Source organism: Arachis ipaensis, chromosome B09 (genome assembly GCF_000816755.2).
Source record: "Arachis ipaensis cultivar K30076 chromosome B09, Araip1.1, whole genome shotgun sequence".
NCBI lineage: Eukaryota > Viridiplantae > Streptophyta > Magnoliopsida > Fabales > Fabaceae > Arachis > Arachis ipaensis.
The window spans coordinates 140,762,135-140,779,908 of NC_029793.2; the positions used below are offsets into that span (position 1 = coordinate 140,762,135).

Below are 17,774 nucleotides of genomic sequence, written 5' to 3' on the forward strand. Positions count from 1 at the left end.
AATTATATTATGCATTTAGATATTTCTTTTAAGTATTGCATTAAAAGTTAGTTATTTTTATTCATCTAAAAATATAGATTAAGTGTTTGTTAAAAAAACTCTTTTATACTAACGAAGAATAAGTTCTTATCTATATTCATGAAGCTTTATATCTCTTTAGTTGTAGGAATAAATTTTCATAATGGCTTTTGAAATTTATAGAATTATTCAATTTCACTTTTGAGATTCTAACTTTTTATTATAGTGATCTTTTAAATTGAATTCCATTAAAATGTATAATAGTTAGTTTAGTTGGTCCAATTTTTATGAGACTTTGGATCTTCTAAATTTTAAATTTTTATTTTAGAGAATAAAGTGAGATTTTTTATCATTAAATATTTTTTCTCTCGTGTTTTCTCTCTTATGAATGTTCCCTCCTCTTCTTCATGTCACTCACATGAAAGATCGAAAAAAAGCAGTATTTAGAAGATTTTTTTAAAATAAAAAATGAGACTCGAACTTATAATTTTTAAGTGAGTATAAAAAAATTATGTCATTTGAACTATAACTCATTAACAACTAGTGAACTAATTTGATTATATATAGTTTAGTAATAATATTATACTAATATATATTTTGTATTTAATATACACATACATTCTTATATATAATCATAATAGATGACATAAATTATAATTATATTTATATTATTTAAGCCAATTCTTGAATTTAAATTGGTACCTAAATTTTTTAAGTGAACTAAATTTAAATTTTACAAATAAATTTAATTATTAATAAAATAAATTTAAGTTTTATGAGCCGAATTTAAACTCAACTCAGACTCACATCTACCCACGAAAGTTGAAGACGCTGACACATCTACTGATAAAAAAATGAAATTACCATTTGTACTCATAAAATATGAATTTCATATAACAAAATTATCCAAACACTAAAAAATCACATAAAAATTCCAAATTACCCTTATCATCATCTGCATCATCTTTTTTCCTCCACCACCACCACCACCACTAACCCCATCCTCTATCTCTCTCTCCTTCCATTTTCTGAGCTCGTCGTCGCCGCCAGAGTCTATCAACTCTGTCAACTCCTTCCTCTCTCTCTCTCTTTCTCTCTCTTCCCTTTTGTGATTTGCTTCTCTCTCTCCAACTTTTTTCGAATGGTTGTGTGATGTAGGTTTGGTGGTCTCTGGGTTTGCAGATTGGGGAAGAGCAGGTGGAACTGCAGACTGGACATGGGCTGGATCGGAGCTCTGTGTCAACAAGAGATAGAGGGCTAGTTGGAACGGGTTGGGGCAGCAGTAGCGATCAGGCAGCGGCAGCGACTCTAGGGTTGCAAAAGGCAGCGAAAACAGAAGGCGACGGTGGTCCTAGGCTCGCGGAGGTGAGGCAAAGGGAAGAAGAAGAAAGAGAGAGGGAAAGGATGGAGGAGGAAAGAAAGGGGGAAAGGACGCGGTGGCAGCGAGTGGAGGTTGGGTGGGACTTGACGGCGCCAGCGATTGTTGAGTGCCGTAGTGGTGGTTATGCAGAGGAGCAGAGAAGGGAACATGAATGAGAAGGGACGAGAGAGAGGAAGAAGAGAGAAAATCGGGTGAAGGGGCGACAACTTGGTGGTCGCCGGTGGTGGTACAGTGGTCTGAGACAATTTGCTTTTTCTATTGTTGTTGTTGTTGCTTTATGTGAAGAAGATGATAATGGAAGTATAGTGGTGGTGGTGGTGATGGTAGTGATGAAGGAAATAAGGTGGTGATGCCTTTGAACTCAAAGTTTGGCTCAGGTGAGGAAGAGACACGGAATGAGAGAAGGAAGGGTGAATAATGCGGATGATGACGATGATAAGGGTAATTTGGAATTTTTATGTGATTTTTTAGTGTTTGGATAATTTTATTATATGAAATTTATGTTTTATGAGTACAAATGATAATTTTCTTTTTTTATGAATAGATGTATCAGCATTTTCAATTTTTATGGATAGAAATGATAGTTTACTCTTTTGCAAATATATATAAGTCATTGTCACCATAGATAGTACATAGTAGGATACTATTTTACTTGGTCCACATTCAAAAGAGAAATTAATATCTTTTTTTTCCAAATGCGAAAGTGATAATATGACAAGGAAACCAACAACGCTTTACTAACACCAAAGATTTATTAAATATTAAATAATTGTATTTTTTTTAAAAATATGATACGGTAGAATAATTGATTTTTTTGCAATATATAATATAAAATGAAAGCAAATATGAGAAAGGCGACGAAGTCCAGTGTGAATGGGGAAAAGAACCGGAAGGAAAGTCGTCCCTTTTGATCCAACGGCTGTGGTTCAAAGAAAAGGAATGAATGGTGGATCAGACGCCACGCCAAAGAAAAGGACACGTGGCGGCAGATTAGTTGGCCCGTCACGTCGGTGAAATAGAATATATAGTAGCGAAGATAAGCTTCCGTTATCAAAAAGTCAATAAAATCAGCACAAAAAAGCAAACCCTAGTTTTCTCTCTCTACGACTCATTAGAGAGAAGATAGAGAGAGAAAGAGAAAGAAAGAGAGACTCAGATTCCTTTTTTCCTCTTTCTCAGCTCTTTCGTTTGTTCCCACTTTCGTTTCTAGGAAGTTGCAGAGCGAACTTGACCGAAACCAAATTCCCCAAAACCCACTCCTCCTTTTCTCATTTACCATTTCACAAAACAACCTTGTTTTTCTTTCTTATCAGGTATTTCCCCCTCTTTTTCTTGTTTTTCGTCTTCGTCTTCTTCTTCTTCGAATTTTTCATCGCGCTCTATTGAAATTCTGGGTCAAGATCTGTTTTTTCTCCTCCAATTGGTTTGGTTTCTCCGTAGCCTGCGGTTGTGGGTATCTAATTTCACGAGCCTCACACTACTCTTTGCTTTTGGCGTTTATTGTGTTTTGCCCCTATTTGATTATTGGATTAGATCTGGTCATCCCTTATATGCTTAGGGTGATTTATGTTCTTGGAATACGACACCGATTGTGAAATCAGTTTTTCGGACTTTGTTTTGTTCCTTATTGTTTGATGATGTTTTGGGAGTTTTCTGGTTGATTTGGTGAGCACTATTGATGCCGCGGGATAGATCGTTTACCAACCCTATTGTTGACTTTATTTGGTGAATTTTGGTCTTGTTGACCACTCTGTGCCGGGTTTGGTGGTGGTTATTAGGTTAATATTTTACTCATTTTGGTGTTCTGCTTACTCTTCTTGCGTGTGGAATATTCTTGAAGTGATAATAGGGACTGATCTGGAAGCTTTTTCTGATTATGTGGCCAATTAGGTTTGGATCTGATAGAATTAAATTCCAGGGAGTTATGGTGTTAAATTTATGTGTTTTTGGCTTTGATAATTAGTTTCTGACATGGGAGACTTATGTTGTGTGTTTCAGGTTCCCACATCTTGTGTGATGTTGAAGTGAGGCTAAGGATAGAACTAAGTTTACTTGGATATTTGCGAACAAGCTTTATGGAAGATAGAGATATGCCTACGAATGCTTAATTCAGTGCAGGATATTTTTTAGCCAACTTCAATAATATCATTGAGGAATTTCTGTTGAATATTAATAACTGAAGTGAAAGAAGGGTTTTTGACTTGTGAGATTTTTAAGCAAACTTTGGAATCATGCCTGTTTCAGGACATGAAGAGGTGTTTATTTCCTTTCTGATTTAACAGCTAACTACGATTAGAGAACCATTGCCAATTTGTACTATTTTGGATATTGATTACTTGATCTTCTATTGACAGACTGGGGTAAAATCCATTGCTGGGCAATTTAGTGGTTTAACTGCAGGTGTACCGATCAAGAAAAGGAGGTGGTTCCCTTTGAATCGGCCTTCATCGCCACTGACTGAAGAACCATGTTCTCTTACTGAAGAAACTGATTTGCAACGAAAAGAAAACTCGAGCAATTCCCAAGGATCTACTCTTTCGAACGCAACCGCCGCAGGGGCACCAATCAAGAAAAGGAGGTTTCCTTCTGTTCAAGCTTCGTCAGCTCCTCTGGAAGAGGGTTCGTTTCCAGAAGAAAGTGATATCTTGCGAAAGGAACATTCAAGCACATCACAGGGTTCAACTCTTTCTACCAGTACATCTGGATTATCTGATATTAATGGAATTGTCTTTGAAGACAAGAAAGCAAGTACTGATCTCACTCATGCTAAGAAGGTGCAAACCGATTCTGGCCTCCTTAGGCCCAAACTTGAGGAACCGACTATTGCAACTCAATCAAGTACTTTGGATGTCATGGATAGCAAAGAGAAGGTGAAACTTAATGAAGGTTCTGATAAGAAATTGGGATCCCAGATGATTAAGGGAAATCCTGAACTCTTGTTGGCTGCAAAGCAAAGTCTAGCACTTAACATTGGAGCAGATATGAGCAAACAGAGTGTCCAAGACATATGTAAACAAGAGTATGCTATAGTTCCGGATAGTACTCATTTATCTTTAAGGTTAAAGGATCATGAGTTTCCAGCCGTTGGAAGTTCTGAAATTCACAACAGCAGTAAAATTGAGGAAGTGGAACCCGTCTCATTGGAGTTGTCTCTAAGCAAGGAAGAACACACTACTCAAAATTCAAGTAGTGATGCTAAAATTAACAGTGACACACCTCGTGTTCATTCCAACAGGGCAAACTGGGATCTGAATACTACAATGGATGCATGGGAAGAATCTGGGACTGATGCAAGTTCAGTTAAACCTTCTGTTGATGGGATGAAAGCTTCTGGTGGTGCCCTTGATGAAAAACAATTCATGTGCTCAACTGAAATGGTGCTACCAACAGGTGTTGAGTCTGTAAAGCAAACACTTGAAGAGAGTCAAAGGAAGTCTTTAATTATTTCTTCTGGTCCGTATGGACAGCATAAATTGGTCCTCCCACGGGATCTCTGTCTTACAACTTATCCTTCAAAATTTGCTGAGCTCTCTAGAGTATCTGTTACATTAAATCCAAGCAATGCTACTCCAACTGTGAGCTCGTCAAGTTTGATAGCTTCTGGTGATGTGAATGCTTCTAGTTTTAGGTCGGTAAAATCAGAACCATTTGATGAGAACTTGAAAAGGAATTTAAAGGAAGCTAATGCCAGTTCATTAGATAGTGTTTCCGTTAAACAAGAAATTGTTCAGCATTCCATTGTTGAGTCTTCTAAGTCTGTGCCTGTTGGCAATACAATGTTAGTTGATCCGAAGCTTGTTAAACCTGAACCCAGTCATGATGGTAATGATGAAAGACCAAAGGCATCAGAGGGTAAAACAGATCGGTTGGATAATGAGTTGTCTCAAGGGTCAGATATTTGTTCTTCAGCTCTGGCAGTGCCAGTGCCAGTCACTTCCGAGGCAGCAAAAGTTCCTGCAGAGACAGTTTGTCCTCCAATGAAACCTGTCTGCTCAGCAGACTTGAAATCTTGTTCAGCGCAGTTGACTACCCCCGAAAATGTAGTTAGCCACCAAGAAAATTGTACTTCTACCACTGAAGTTAATGTTCAGGAAGTATCTCCTGGTGCTTTTGCCGTGCAGGTTCCTTCAGAAACAGATATGAAACCTATAGTTGATAATGGTACAGAACACACTGATGCTAGCACGAAGGATTCATTAATAACCAAAGAAGAAAATGCTGATAATCGTGATGGTTGCAGAGTGAAACTCATGAATGAGCCTACACCCCATCCACGAGACAGGGGTGATAGTTGTGTAAGTGATGAAGAAAAGATAACCTTATCAACCGATATGATGGAGGATGATCCTTACGGTTCTGATTATGATTCTGATGACAACCGTGCTGTGAATGTTCCTGTTGATACTGAACAGTACGCTGAAGATGATGATTATGAAGATGGTGAGGTCCGAGAACCTCTGCAGCAATCCACTGCCCAAGACACCATATGCGAGGTAAGAGAAGTAGAACATCCTGACTCTAATAATTTTGGAAATAGACAGATGGAGGAAGGGGGTGTGATTGGTGATTGTCCTACCTTATCTCATGCTGTGGAGGATGACAAGACAGCTGTAACCCATGGTGAGGTAAAGGTTGGTGAAGATGGGGTGGACATTGAAATGCTTGAGAGGTCAGCTAAGGTCGTTGATAAAATTGTGTGCATGCAAGAGTCGGTGGATAATGAAAAGCCAAATATTGCCTCTGATGGGAAGCAACTGGTTAACCTTTTGCAAACGAAACCGCTAGATCTTTCAGATAGGCAAAATGCATCTAAAACTGTGGAGATGGAATTATGCTCCTTCCAAGGTACTGCAAACAATGGGGAAGAAGCTGTTCAGTGTGCCAATGAGGTTGTAAAGACAGCTGACACTGTTAGACAAATTGACTTAGATTTGCCAAAGATGGAAGTGTTTGCAAATGCTGATGATGCAGGCAAAGATGTTAATAATGGTGGTAACCAAGGAAGAATCATAGATCTCTCCCGAGCTGCTAGCTCTTCATCCCCTAGTAAAACTAGGTCTATGTCAGGAAGGTCATTGCCATCACGGGGAGGTAGAGATGTATTATCCGACACCCTGGATGGTGACAAGCTACCACGAGTAAGGTATGCATTTTATTCTCATGTGTATGTCTTTTATTGGTCGAGTTTGTTCTTTTCCTTTAAAGTCTTATTTTTCCCTCCTTTATTCCTGTTTTGATATTTCAGAGATGATGTTTATATTGATGCACCTCGCAAATTCTCTAGAGAAAGACACCAAGATATATCCCCTAGAAATTCTAGAATGAATTTTGTGCGCGGTAGAGGAAGGGTTAATAATCGAATGGACACACTCCGTGGGGATTGGGAATCTGACCGGGAATTTTCTGGTGAGTTCTACAATGGTCCAGGTCAGTTCCGTGGCCCCAGAAAATATGCATCTGCTATTGCCGATAGTGATATGGAGTTCAATAATGTTGCTCCTGATGGCTCGTATGTTGGTCATGGTCGGATGGGAAGAAAACCATTGAATGATGGTTCATATATTCCGCCAAGGAGGCGCTCTCCTGGAGGAAGAGATGGCATCCAAATGGGTCATAGAATACCAAGAAACATTAGTCCAAGTAGGTGCATTGGAGGTGATGGTTCAGAGATGGTTGGCATGAGGCACAGTGAGAAATTTATGAGAGGTTTCCCTGATGACACTATAGATTCTATGTTCACACGTCCGCAACCGTTTGATGGACTGGATGGTCGGTTTACTAGAGGGAATAGGAACTTCTCTTCAATGCAGAGAAGGGGTCTTCCACGGATGCGTTCCAAGTCTCCCATCAGATCAAGGAGTCGCTCACCTGGTCCATGGTCTTCTCCAAGGAGGAGGTCTCCTAGAAGAAGATCCCCGGATGGGTTTGGTGGGCATCCAGAATTAGGCCACAGAAGATCTCCATTATACAGGGTTGACAGGATGAGGTCCCCTGAGCGCCCTGTTTTTGGTGAGAGAGTGGTGCGTAGGCATGGTTCCCCATCCTACATGTCGAGACCTTCTAATGACATTAGGGACATTGATTCTGCAAGAGATCATGGTCATCCGAGGTCTGTCATGTCCAACAGGAGTCCGTCTGGCCGGATTTTAGTTAGGAACCGGAGATTTGATGTTGTGGATCCCCGCGATCGTGCAGACAATGATGACGACTTCTTTGGGGGTCCTATGCATTCTGGTAGGATACTTGAGCTTAACAATGAAGGAAATGGTGAGGAGAGGAGGAGGTTTGGTGAGAGACGAGGACCTGTTCGTTCTTTCAGGCCACCTTACAATGGTAATGTTAATGAGAACTTTCACCTTAATGCTGAGGAGGGGCCTAGACATTATAGATTCTGTTCTGAAGACTCGGACTTTCATGAAAGCCACCTAGAAGAACAAGAAACATGGATGAGCAGGAAGATAACTTCAGGCATGGTGGTGGACAGGTTTGGAGTGATGATAGTTTTGACGACATATCACGAGTAAAGAGGAAAAGATTTTGATTCTCCCTCCTCTCCCTCTTAATTTATTTTATGGTTAGACGAGTCACCTGCTGAATGCATGAATGCTTTGCTGGGTGTTAAATATTGGAATTTGTATTGCAGGTTTTTCCACCTACAGAATTAGATTTAGATTTTGTGATAATAAATAGTATCCTTTTAGTTTTTCCCCCTTACTGCTGCTGCCTCAAGCTCTGGTTTAGAGAGCAGAGATGAAAGTAATGGTTGGTTGTAAAAGCTGTGTGAAGTGACCAGATTTTAGTGCAAGGAATTGTGAAATGAATGAAGGTTGCTTCTCAAAAATAAATTCTCGGTTGTGTGCGCGCCAAAAGTCCCCACAGGCTTATATGGGAATGGATCAAATCAAATCAATAATCGCCAAAAACAGTAATAAAAATTAAAAGGAATGGAAAGTAGTCAAAGTACAACACACATGCTCTTTTAATAATACACTATAACACTATGACGCCCTGCCTCGGTTGCTCACTGCCGACTAATGGGACTAGTTAGGACAACTAAACAGGTCATAGTCACCAATCAGCATAACGGTGGTTCGTAACAACTAAGGTGTTATTGAACGTTACAGATATGATGCCGTCCAAGACATTCTGTCTTGTGCTACATGATTTCACAATTCTTTTTCTTTCGTGTGCTTACTCTCTCTCTAAGTACTTGGACGGTGGCCTGTGTTACCAAACTAGTAAAAAAGAAAAAACAGCTGCAGCTTTTAGAGCAGTACACATTTCCCTTTCAATGAATGAGTACGTGATAAACTTATACTTTGCTAATCAGACTGGCCTCGTAATCTTATATCATTCTAAAAGTATATGCAATCACTTTTAGACATTGGTCAAAGTGTTGAAATTTGAAAAACTAACAAATCTAGATATTTAAAGGATTTAGTTAAGGCACATTATTAGGAATTTTTTATTTTAATAAATACATAATAAATCTTTTATTTTAATAAATATATTGAAATTTTAAGTTGTATTTTAGTTAGTATCTTAACATGTGTCTGATTGTCTGAAGACCCAAACGCATATTTTAAAATAATAAGATGCTGTAAATTACTAAATAAAAGTTGACACATTGATTTCTAGTGGTTAATCTTTATTTCATTTAGCTCATTTGACGTATTCAATATATATTTTAAGATTTAGCTAATATGTGTTTTAAAAATNAGAATTGTATTTTTTCCTTTTTCAATTAGAGTTGGCAATAAATAGGGTAGAGTTTGGATTCTACCTTAATTTTATTCACGAATTAAATTTTTTTTTTAAAACTTAACTTTATCCTATCAATAGGTTGAGAATTTTTAATTCTAACCCTACACGCATCCTAAAGTTGTTGACTCTATTCTATCCTACTTTACTCGCAAAAAAAAATTAAAATTTTCAACTAAATATAAAGTTCAATAATTTCATATTTCATACATATTAATAAAATAAAAAAAATTAAGTTTAAATTAAAATTAAAAACAATAAAAGTTTAAAGTAATTTAATATAAAATTACAAATAGTATCATCATCAAGTTTTTAATAAAATTAAAATAATCCAAATAAAAATAAATGTCTTGTCATTCTTCTTTTAACTCCAAATTCTTACAACATTAGTCTTTAAATAATAAACGTACTAAATTAATAATTTAAATAATTAGTTTAATAGTTACTAGTTTTTACAAGAAAGAAAATTGTAGATTCAATACCCACTTTCTTCATTACATATATAATTTTTAAATATATATTACAAACTAACTCTATCTGTAACTTACCCTACCCTTCCCAAAACCAACCCCCTTTTTTTCTCTTTCTTTTCACATTTTTCATTAATCTTCCTCTGTTAATAATTCATAAGTACGTTGCTGTTTATTTCTGTACTAGAAGTCTCTGGTATGGATTGTGAGATGAATCGGGGACTTGCGAGTCAAGATGGTTGTCGAATCGTCTTTTTGGAGCGGTGGGAGTACCTGTAAAGACACTTCGACGCCCAAATCAGAATGGATTTAAGAGGTATAAGGTGTGTGGAATGAGTGAGTACCTTAGGAGGTCTCTTGCTCTTCTTTATATAGCTGGTGGTAGTTATGTCATCTTATCTGGCTAAGATAACAAAAGTATTTAAATTCAAATGTTGGTTAGAGATTATAGAGCCAGTTTAGGTGATCATCATCTTATCTTATCAGGCTAAGATACGGGAGGTATTGAATTCGAATATTAGTTTAGGATATTGGAAGTTATTGATCCGTCTTTGGGTCGTGAGGATGACCCAATATTGGGATTGTTAGATTTGGTGACCATTCTGAGGAAGGACTCGAAAATTGGATCTGGAATAGTTGTCCCTGGATCATGAGAGCATGCTTGCTTGGTCTCAATATTGAGTTGTTGGGGAGTCTAGTTCTCTGTAATTCGGGAGACTATGAGGGGTTTGGAAAGGACGTGACGTCATCCTGTGCCAATTGGCGAGATGTTGGTGAGTTCCGCTTTTCGCGAGTTGGAAAATCATTAGCTTAAACCTTAACGCTGCTTTTGTTGACGAATTTGGTTTCCTTAAGAGTGACAAAGCAGGCCGGCCCGACTAACTCGCCTCGTCCCACATAGGCCCCCACCATAAACGGGGTAGTCCAGCTCGCCCCGCCAACTAATGTAGGTTCAAAATACTAGCCCACTCCACTTTATGGCGAATTGGTGGGCCGGCGAGCTGGGCCACTTGACTATTTTCTTTTTAAAAAAATCATTAAAATTAACAAAAAATAATAATTAAAAAATTAAATATAAATAAAAAATAGTCAAATTATAATATAATTTTTTTACTATTTTTTTTAAAATTTTTTAACTTCAACAAATTGTTCAAAATAATATTTGTCAATAGAATCATCTTTATTTTAAAAAATAAGTCACATAATTTGAGCATATATTTAATTTTTAACTTTAATAAAAATGTCCAAAATAATATTTGTCAATAGAACCATCTTTATTTTAAAAATAAATCACATAATTTGAGCATATATACGAAATTGTAAAATAAAATAAATAAAGTTAATAACTAAAAGAGGAATAAAAAAAATAAATAAAAGTGTTTGAAAATTATATAATTATTAATTTTGTAGTAGTAATCACTCTTTTATTTAATAAAAAATAAATAAAATTTTTTGGCCCGGCGGGCCAGCCCGTCCCACCCCGCCAAAACCCGTTAATTTGGCGGTGTAAGTTTGGCGGATTCCAAATCTTTGCCCGACCTACATTTTTTAGCGAGTTCGGCGGATCGGCCCAACGGGTTCGACCCGTTTTACCACCCCTAGATTTTCTATTCTCGGGATGCGGCGAGGGGGCTGCAAAGGGCATAATGTCATCTTGCGCCAATTGGCGGGATGTTGGTGAGTTCGACTTTTCGTGAGTTGGAAGACCGTCAGCTCATGCTTGTTTTGTGTGGTCTTTTTGGGCCGTTATTATGAACTTATTTTAGGCCTCTTGGTGCACCGATTTTAATACTTTGCTTATTTAGCTTGTTTGGATATCCGTTTTGTTGGCCTCGGAGGTGATCGGTTTCTGAGGGTAGCTGTTTAACTTATTTGGATATCCGTTTTGTTGACTTTGCGAGTGATCGATCCCTGGGTCACCTTTTTTGGTATTTGGATATCTGTTCTGTTAGCCTCGGGGTGATCGATTCCCGGGTAGCCATTTGGATATCCGTGTTGTTGGCCTCAGGATGATCGATCCCTAAACAGCTGTTTTTTGTTATTTGGATATCCGTTTTATTTTTTGGATATTCGTTTTGTTAGCCTTGAAGTGATCGATCTCCAGGAGTAGCCACGTTTAGTTCGTGCCATCGGACGGGATAATGCTTTTGAAAAAATGAATTTCATTTGAGGTTTGGGTCTCGTTAAAACCTCCCGATGTGGGTAGGAAAGAGTGCCCGGTAAAAAATATATGATTAAACAACTTAAGCAATAAATAAAAGTGGAAAAAGAAAAAAAATAAAGTGTTAAAGAGATAGTCCTAAATGACCTCGATCTTGTTACTTTGGAAGGATGTTTCTACGTATAGTAGCGCCGTAAGTTGGTGGCATTCCAGGATCTCGGGAGCTTGGTCCCGTCTAGTCTTTTGAGCCTGTAGGATCCTTTTCCGATTACCGTCTTGATTCGGTAGGGACCCTCCTAGTTGGACGTGAGCTTCTCTTCTCCGGGAGCGGGGGGACTGATGTCGTTTCGTCATAAGACAAGGTCTCCTGATCCGAAGTCTCGTCGTACAGTGCTGCGATTGTACCTTAGGCTTATTCTCTGTTTTAGGGTTAGCTCCCGTAGGTGTGCTATGCTTCATACCTCGTCTGCGAGGTCCCGCTCTGCTTCTTTGTCGTTTTCTCCTACGGTTCTGCGCGGGCTGGGGTCTTGGCATGCATCGAGGTCCGCGAGGAAGATGCCTACCGCGTCTCGGGATCTCTTGCAGAGGGCCAAGCTGGTGTTGTCGCATTCTACCGCGTCTTTTCGGTCTCCGTGTACAGTTAAGCAATAAATGAAAGTGAAAAAAGAAAGGAAAAAAAAGGTAAAGAGATAGTACTAAACGACCTTGATCTTGTTACTTTGGAAGGATGTTTCTACGTATAGTAGCGCCGTAAGTTGGTGGCATTCCAGGATCTCGGGAGCTTGGTCCCGTCTAGTCTTTTGAGCCTGTAGGATCCTTTTCCGATTACCGTCTTGATTCGGTAGGGACCCTCCTAGTTGGACGTGAGCTTCTCTTCTCCGGGAGCGGGGGGACTGATGTCGTTTCGTCATAAGACAAGGTCTCCTGATCCGAAGTCTCGTCGTACAGTGCTGCGATTGTACCTTAGGCTTATTCTCTGTTTTAGGGTTAGCTCCCGTAGGTGTGCTATGCTTCATACCTCGTCTGCGAGGTCCCGCTCTGCTTCTTTGTCGTTTTCTCCTACGGTTCTGCGCGGGCTGGGGTCTTGGCATGCATCGAGGTCCGCGAGGAAGATGCCTACCGCGTCTCGGGATCTCTTGCAGAGGGCCAAGCTGGTGTTGTCGCATTCTACCGCGTCTTTTCGGTCTCCGTGTACAGTTTCGATGGTGCCGTTATCGGCTAGAAACTTCATGATTAGGAATTTGATGAAGATGACGGCGGATAGGTCATTGATCGTCTTTCTTTCGAGGATGATGTTGTAGGTAGTGGAGTCCTTGAGGACCACGAACTCGAAGAGGATGGTCTTCCTCTGGCTTCCGGTTCCGATGGCTAGTGGTAACACTATGGAACTGTCCGGTTTTAGAAAGTTGTCTCCGAGGCCGGTCACCCCGTTGTGGTGGGTGTAAACCCCGCGAAATTAATAAATGATTAACTAATAAATTAATTATTATTTAAAGAAATTAAAAAATTAAAATTTTATAATCTATAGAAGTAGAAATATTAACAATACAAATTTTGATACTAATTTTAAATATTTTGCCCCAAAATTGAGTCAATGGGTCGAACCGGTTGGACCGATCCCAAGGCCCATTATATAAAAGTCTAAAGCTTGGCTTCTTTTCCCAATTGAATGCAATTACGCTGAAGAAGAGAGAATCGATGTTAAAAACCTTAACCATCACCTCCAAAAATTCATCGATAACTTTTAATTCGGAGCTCCGATTGATGAGCTGTCAGTGTCCACGTGTTCGTCTCAAATTTTTTTCAATTCTATTTGAATAAAGTGGTAAAAAATTTGCATTTCTCACCCAGTTCTTCTCCTTCTCAATTTTCATGAATTTTGAGTTTTGATATTGAAGAATTGAATGATTTTGATGGTTTAGGTGAACTCTAGCAGCAGATAATCACCGGATTTTATCCAATTGATCCATGGGTAAGGCAAAAAACTGTTGAACCCTTGTGAATCATTGAATTAGTGAATCCTATGATGATTATAGTGATATTGTGTGAATTAGATTATGTTCTTGTTGATTTGGAGTTCAATTTGGCAGTTTGGAATAAAATCCGGGTGATTAAGCTTGAGCAATTGATATTTGGAAGATTGGAACTTGTGAAAGGAGAGGTTTTTGAGGTGTTCTGGACTAGAGAGGAATCGGCCAAGGTATGGTCTTAGTTTCTCGTAATTAATATTTAATGTCACGTGAAAACTAAGGCCAGAAGACCTTAATGCGTATATGGTATATGATGTGTATTATAAAGGATGAATCAATTTGTATGTGTCAGATTATGATTTTGATGAGTATAAAATAATGATGATTATTGATATGTTGAGAGTTGATGGTGTGTTTGTGAAATTGAATTGAATGGATTGATTGAGAGATGTGTAATTCGATTTTGTAAACAGTTTGCTATTGGAGTTGGTTAATTTTTGGAAAAGATTTAATATTAAAATTGGCTTAATTTTGAAATAATTTGGTACTGAAAATGATTTAAATGATCGAGAGGTGTTTGGTTTGGTGGTTGGGACCCTTGAAAGGTGACAAAAGTTCAAGTTTTAGAGGAGATACTGTCGAAATTTCTATAAAAATTGGAGTTTTGATTTGAAGTGTCATTTAGAAAAAAAAAGAAGAAAAATATTATTACATGATTTATATATTTGAGACTAATTGTTGACCCTCTCTCGCAAGATTTGACTGGGCACTTTAACTCCCCGGGTTCCCCCAGGCCCCATGGGTATGCATATATATAAATTGAGCTTGGGGTTTTTTTCATGGATATTTTTGAGCTTGGAGATGCGAGCACAGAAGGACTGTCCAATAGTTAGCTGCCAAGACATGTCGGGTTGGCTATATAATCGACAGATGAGACTCATCAGCCATAGGACATGCATACATCATGTGCATTTGTATGTTTTGCTTGAGTGTGCATTGTTTTGGTTTGCTTAATTGCTTAACTCTACTTATCTGCTACTTGTTCTACTTGTTGTAATTGTACCTCTATCTGTGTTTTCCTTACTTGAATTATATGTGTATGTTTTTTGAGAGACCCCTCTTGGTGGAGGTGTGAAGGAGGGTGTTCCACCAATGACTCGGAGGATTAGAGTGACAGAAGGTGCATAGTTAAAATAGGGCAAGAACCTCTTAGTTAGATTATCAATATTATTGGTTTAGAATAAATTTTAAGATTAATATGAATGTCAAAGTTTAGAATAAATAAGGCAAGAACCCCTTAGTTAGATTAACTATGCTGACACCTTTATCATGCTGAGAGCCTCCGGTTCTCATTCCATACATATTTCTGTTATTTTTCAGATGCAGGTCGAGAGACACCTCGTTGAGCGTATGGAGACTCTCCTTACAAGCGAAGAACTGTCTTTTGGGCTATTATATTTTGTTTTAGGCTATATATATGTATATAGAATCTCCTCAAGTATATTTGTATTTTGCTCTCTTAGAGGTTGCTTTTAGAGAAACATGTGTTTTATGTATGTATGTATGTATGTATGTATGTATGTATGTATGTATGTATGTATACTCTGGCCGGCCTTAGTTTCAAAGGTCGAGTTCGGAACTTGTTAGCTGTATTTTGGAATTCTGAGTTGCATATATTATGTTTTTAGCATTTCTTTTGATTTTACCTATCCGCCTTACGTGTATCTTTGCGAGTGTGACATGATTTCTTGATTTTCACTTTTATTTATCTTATTCTTCAAGGCTCCTAGATATGAATATTTTCAAATATATTTATGCATGTATTTTACTTTTAGAGGTCGTAATACTCTGTCACCTCTGGTTTATGACTTAAGCGTAAGGCTCTATGTGGTAGGGTGTTACAATAGGTTTGCAGATTTTCGTTTTGGAGACCCAGCTTGTTCAAAGCTCCTTTGAAGAGGATGTTAGAATCAGCTCCGGTGTCGACCAGTATTCTTTTCACAAGTCTGGTTCCGACTTTTGCCGAGAAGACGAATGGGGCGTCTTCCGCCGAGGTGCCATGTGGGCCATCATCGGGAAAAAATGTGATCGCCGCTGGAACCGAGGAGATTAGTGCTTGGTTTCTTACGACTAGGACTTTGAGATCCTTTTTTAGTGATGATTTTGACTTTTTTGGCACATCCTTTTCGGTGATGACGTTTATAATTATGGTGCGGTCGGTTTTCGGACTTTCTTGAGGTGCCTGTCGTATCGTTCTTGGGTTTCGTCCTTCGCGTTTTAGTGATGGTTCTCTTTCAGTTCTCCAAGATTCTCGGATGATTTTGGCGAACTTGGGGAGTTTTCCGTCTCGAATGGCTTGTTTGAGGGCATCTTTTAGGTCGAAGCAATCTTGGGTTTTATGTCTGTATCCTAGGTGGTAATCACATTATAGGCTCTTGTTGCCGCCCGTCTGTTCCTTCAATTGTCGCGCCTTTGGAAGGATGTCTCGTTCCGCTATTTGGTGGTAGATTTCTGTGATGGGAGTGGGTAAGGCATGTAGTTTGTGAACTTTCCTACCCTCGTTGGTCGATTGGGGGGCAGCGGGTCTGGGGTGTTCTTTCGGGGTATCTTTTAGTGGCGGGTTACTACGGGGTGTCGTATTGCCGTGCTGCCATTTATTGGCGGCCACGACTTGGCTTACCTATTTTCATTTATGTATTCTCTCGTGAAGCTTTGGATTTCGTGCATGGTCTAGACTGGTTTGGTGGTGAAGTGCTTTCGAAAGTTTTCGTTCATGAGGCCATTGGTCAGACAAAGACTGGTGACCGAGTCTGTGAGACCGTCGACCATTAGGCACTCATCGTTGAACTTGTCAAGGTATTTTCTTGTGGATTCATCTTGCCTTTGGGTGATTTTGAGTAGGCTGATCGGGTAATTGCTTTGGTGATCTTGGTGGTGAACTGGGCCATAAACTTTTTGGAGACGTCGTCGAAATTAGCTATCAAACCGTTCGGGAGGCCATTGAACCATTTGATCGCAGGGCCGGCTAAGGTTACCAGAAAGGCCCAGCATCGGACCGCATTGGCAGCTCCTTCCAGATTCATCCTGGCCTCAAAAGCCGTTAGGTATTCCTGGGGATCCTTGGTGCCATTATACTTCATGTCGGTCGGTTTGTCAAAATCTTTAGGGAGTTTGACCTTCAGGATTTTCTCAGTGAATGGGGTAGCTCCCATTATCACGTGCTCACTTCTTGTTCAGTTGGCCTCCTGATGGTGCTTTGGGTCATCCTCGTTGCGTCAACGCTCTGGATATCTGGATCGTTGTTTCCTGTGTCGTTCTTCGGGTAACCGTTCGTGTCTGGGCTTTCGATGCGACTGGATTCTGGAGGTTGCTTGACTTTCGTGTTCGGGATGGTATCGCTCCTCGAATGTAACTCGACCTCGAGGTTTTACATTCTAAGGCAGAGCTCTTTGATTATCTGGATTGCTTTTTCTCCTAGGCCGTCAGGGGCTCGGGCTTCAGTAGGCGGTTGTCTTCCTTTGGTTGCTGTTAGACTGGGGTTGGTTGGCGGTGCACGGTGCTTGTTATCCTCCTGTGGGTGGAAGGAATGCTATCCCGGAGTTCGGATGTTGGGCTTTCTGGGTCTGAGTTGTGGTGATGACTTAAGGATTGCTCCTCGAAATTCTCCATCATGCCGCCTCGATTTGACCGTTATCTTCTTATTTTATCTAACTAAGATAATGGAGGTATTTGAATTAGAATGTTGGTTCAGAATATTAAAAGTTAGAGTAATTACCCAAATCAGTCCCCAAGGATTTTAAAATCGGACATTATAGTCCCCAAGAAAAATTAATACACAGACCAATCTCCAAAGTTTTACTTCGGCAGACAAATCAGTCTCCAGTTTATTTTTCGGCAAAGCAATTACCCAGATCAGTACCCAAAGATTTTAAAAATGGACATTTTAGTCCCCAAAAAAATTAATATACAAATCAATCCCAATATTTCTCTCTATTAGACATAACAGTCATTCG

The 17,774-nt window shown here is 39.1% G+C and overlaps 1 protein-coding gene across 1 annotated transcript; it reads left to right on the plus strand.

The window, feature by feature from the left end:
• Nucleotides 2,432–8,261, plus strand: LOC107617613. Its single transcript, XM_016319417.2, has 4 exons — nt 2,432–2,712; nt 3,398–3,654; nt 3,754–6,542; nt 6,645–8,261. Exons 2-4 carry the CDS (start codon nt 3,631–3,633, stop codon nt 7,921–7,923), a joined length of 4,092 nt encoding a protein of 1,363 aa, XP_016174903.1. The 5' UTR covers nt 2,432–2,712; nt 3,398–3,630; the 3' UTR covers nt 7,924–8,261.

Excerpts from the sequence above, each read along its gene's own strand:
- LOC107617613 (XM_016319417.2), top strand. The coding sequence starts at position 3,631 with ATGCCTGTTTCAGGACATGAAGAG. Across the intron at positions 3,655-3,753 it reads CTGTTTCAGGACATGAAGAG|ACTGGGGTAAAATCCATTGC; the intron begins GTGTTTATTTCC and ends TTCTATTGACAG. Across the intron at positions 6,543-6,644 it reads GACAAGCTACCACGAGTAAG|AGATGATGTTTATATTGATG; the intron begins GTATGCATTTTA and ends TTGATATTTCAG.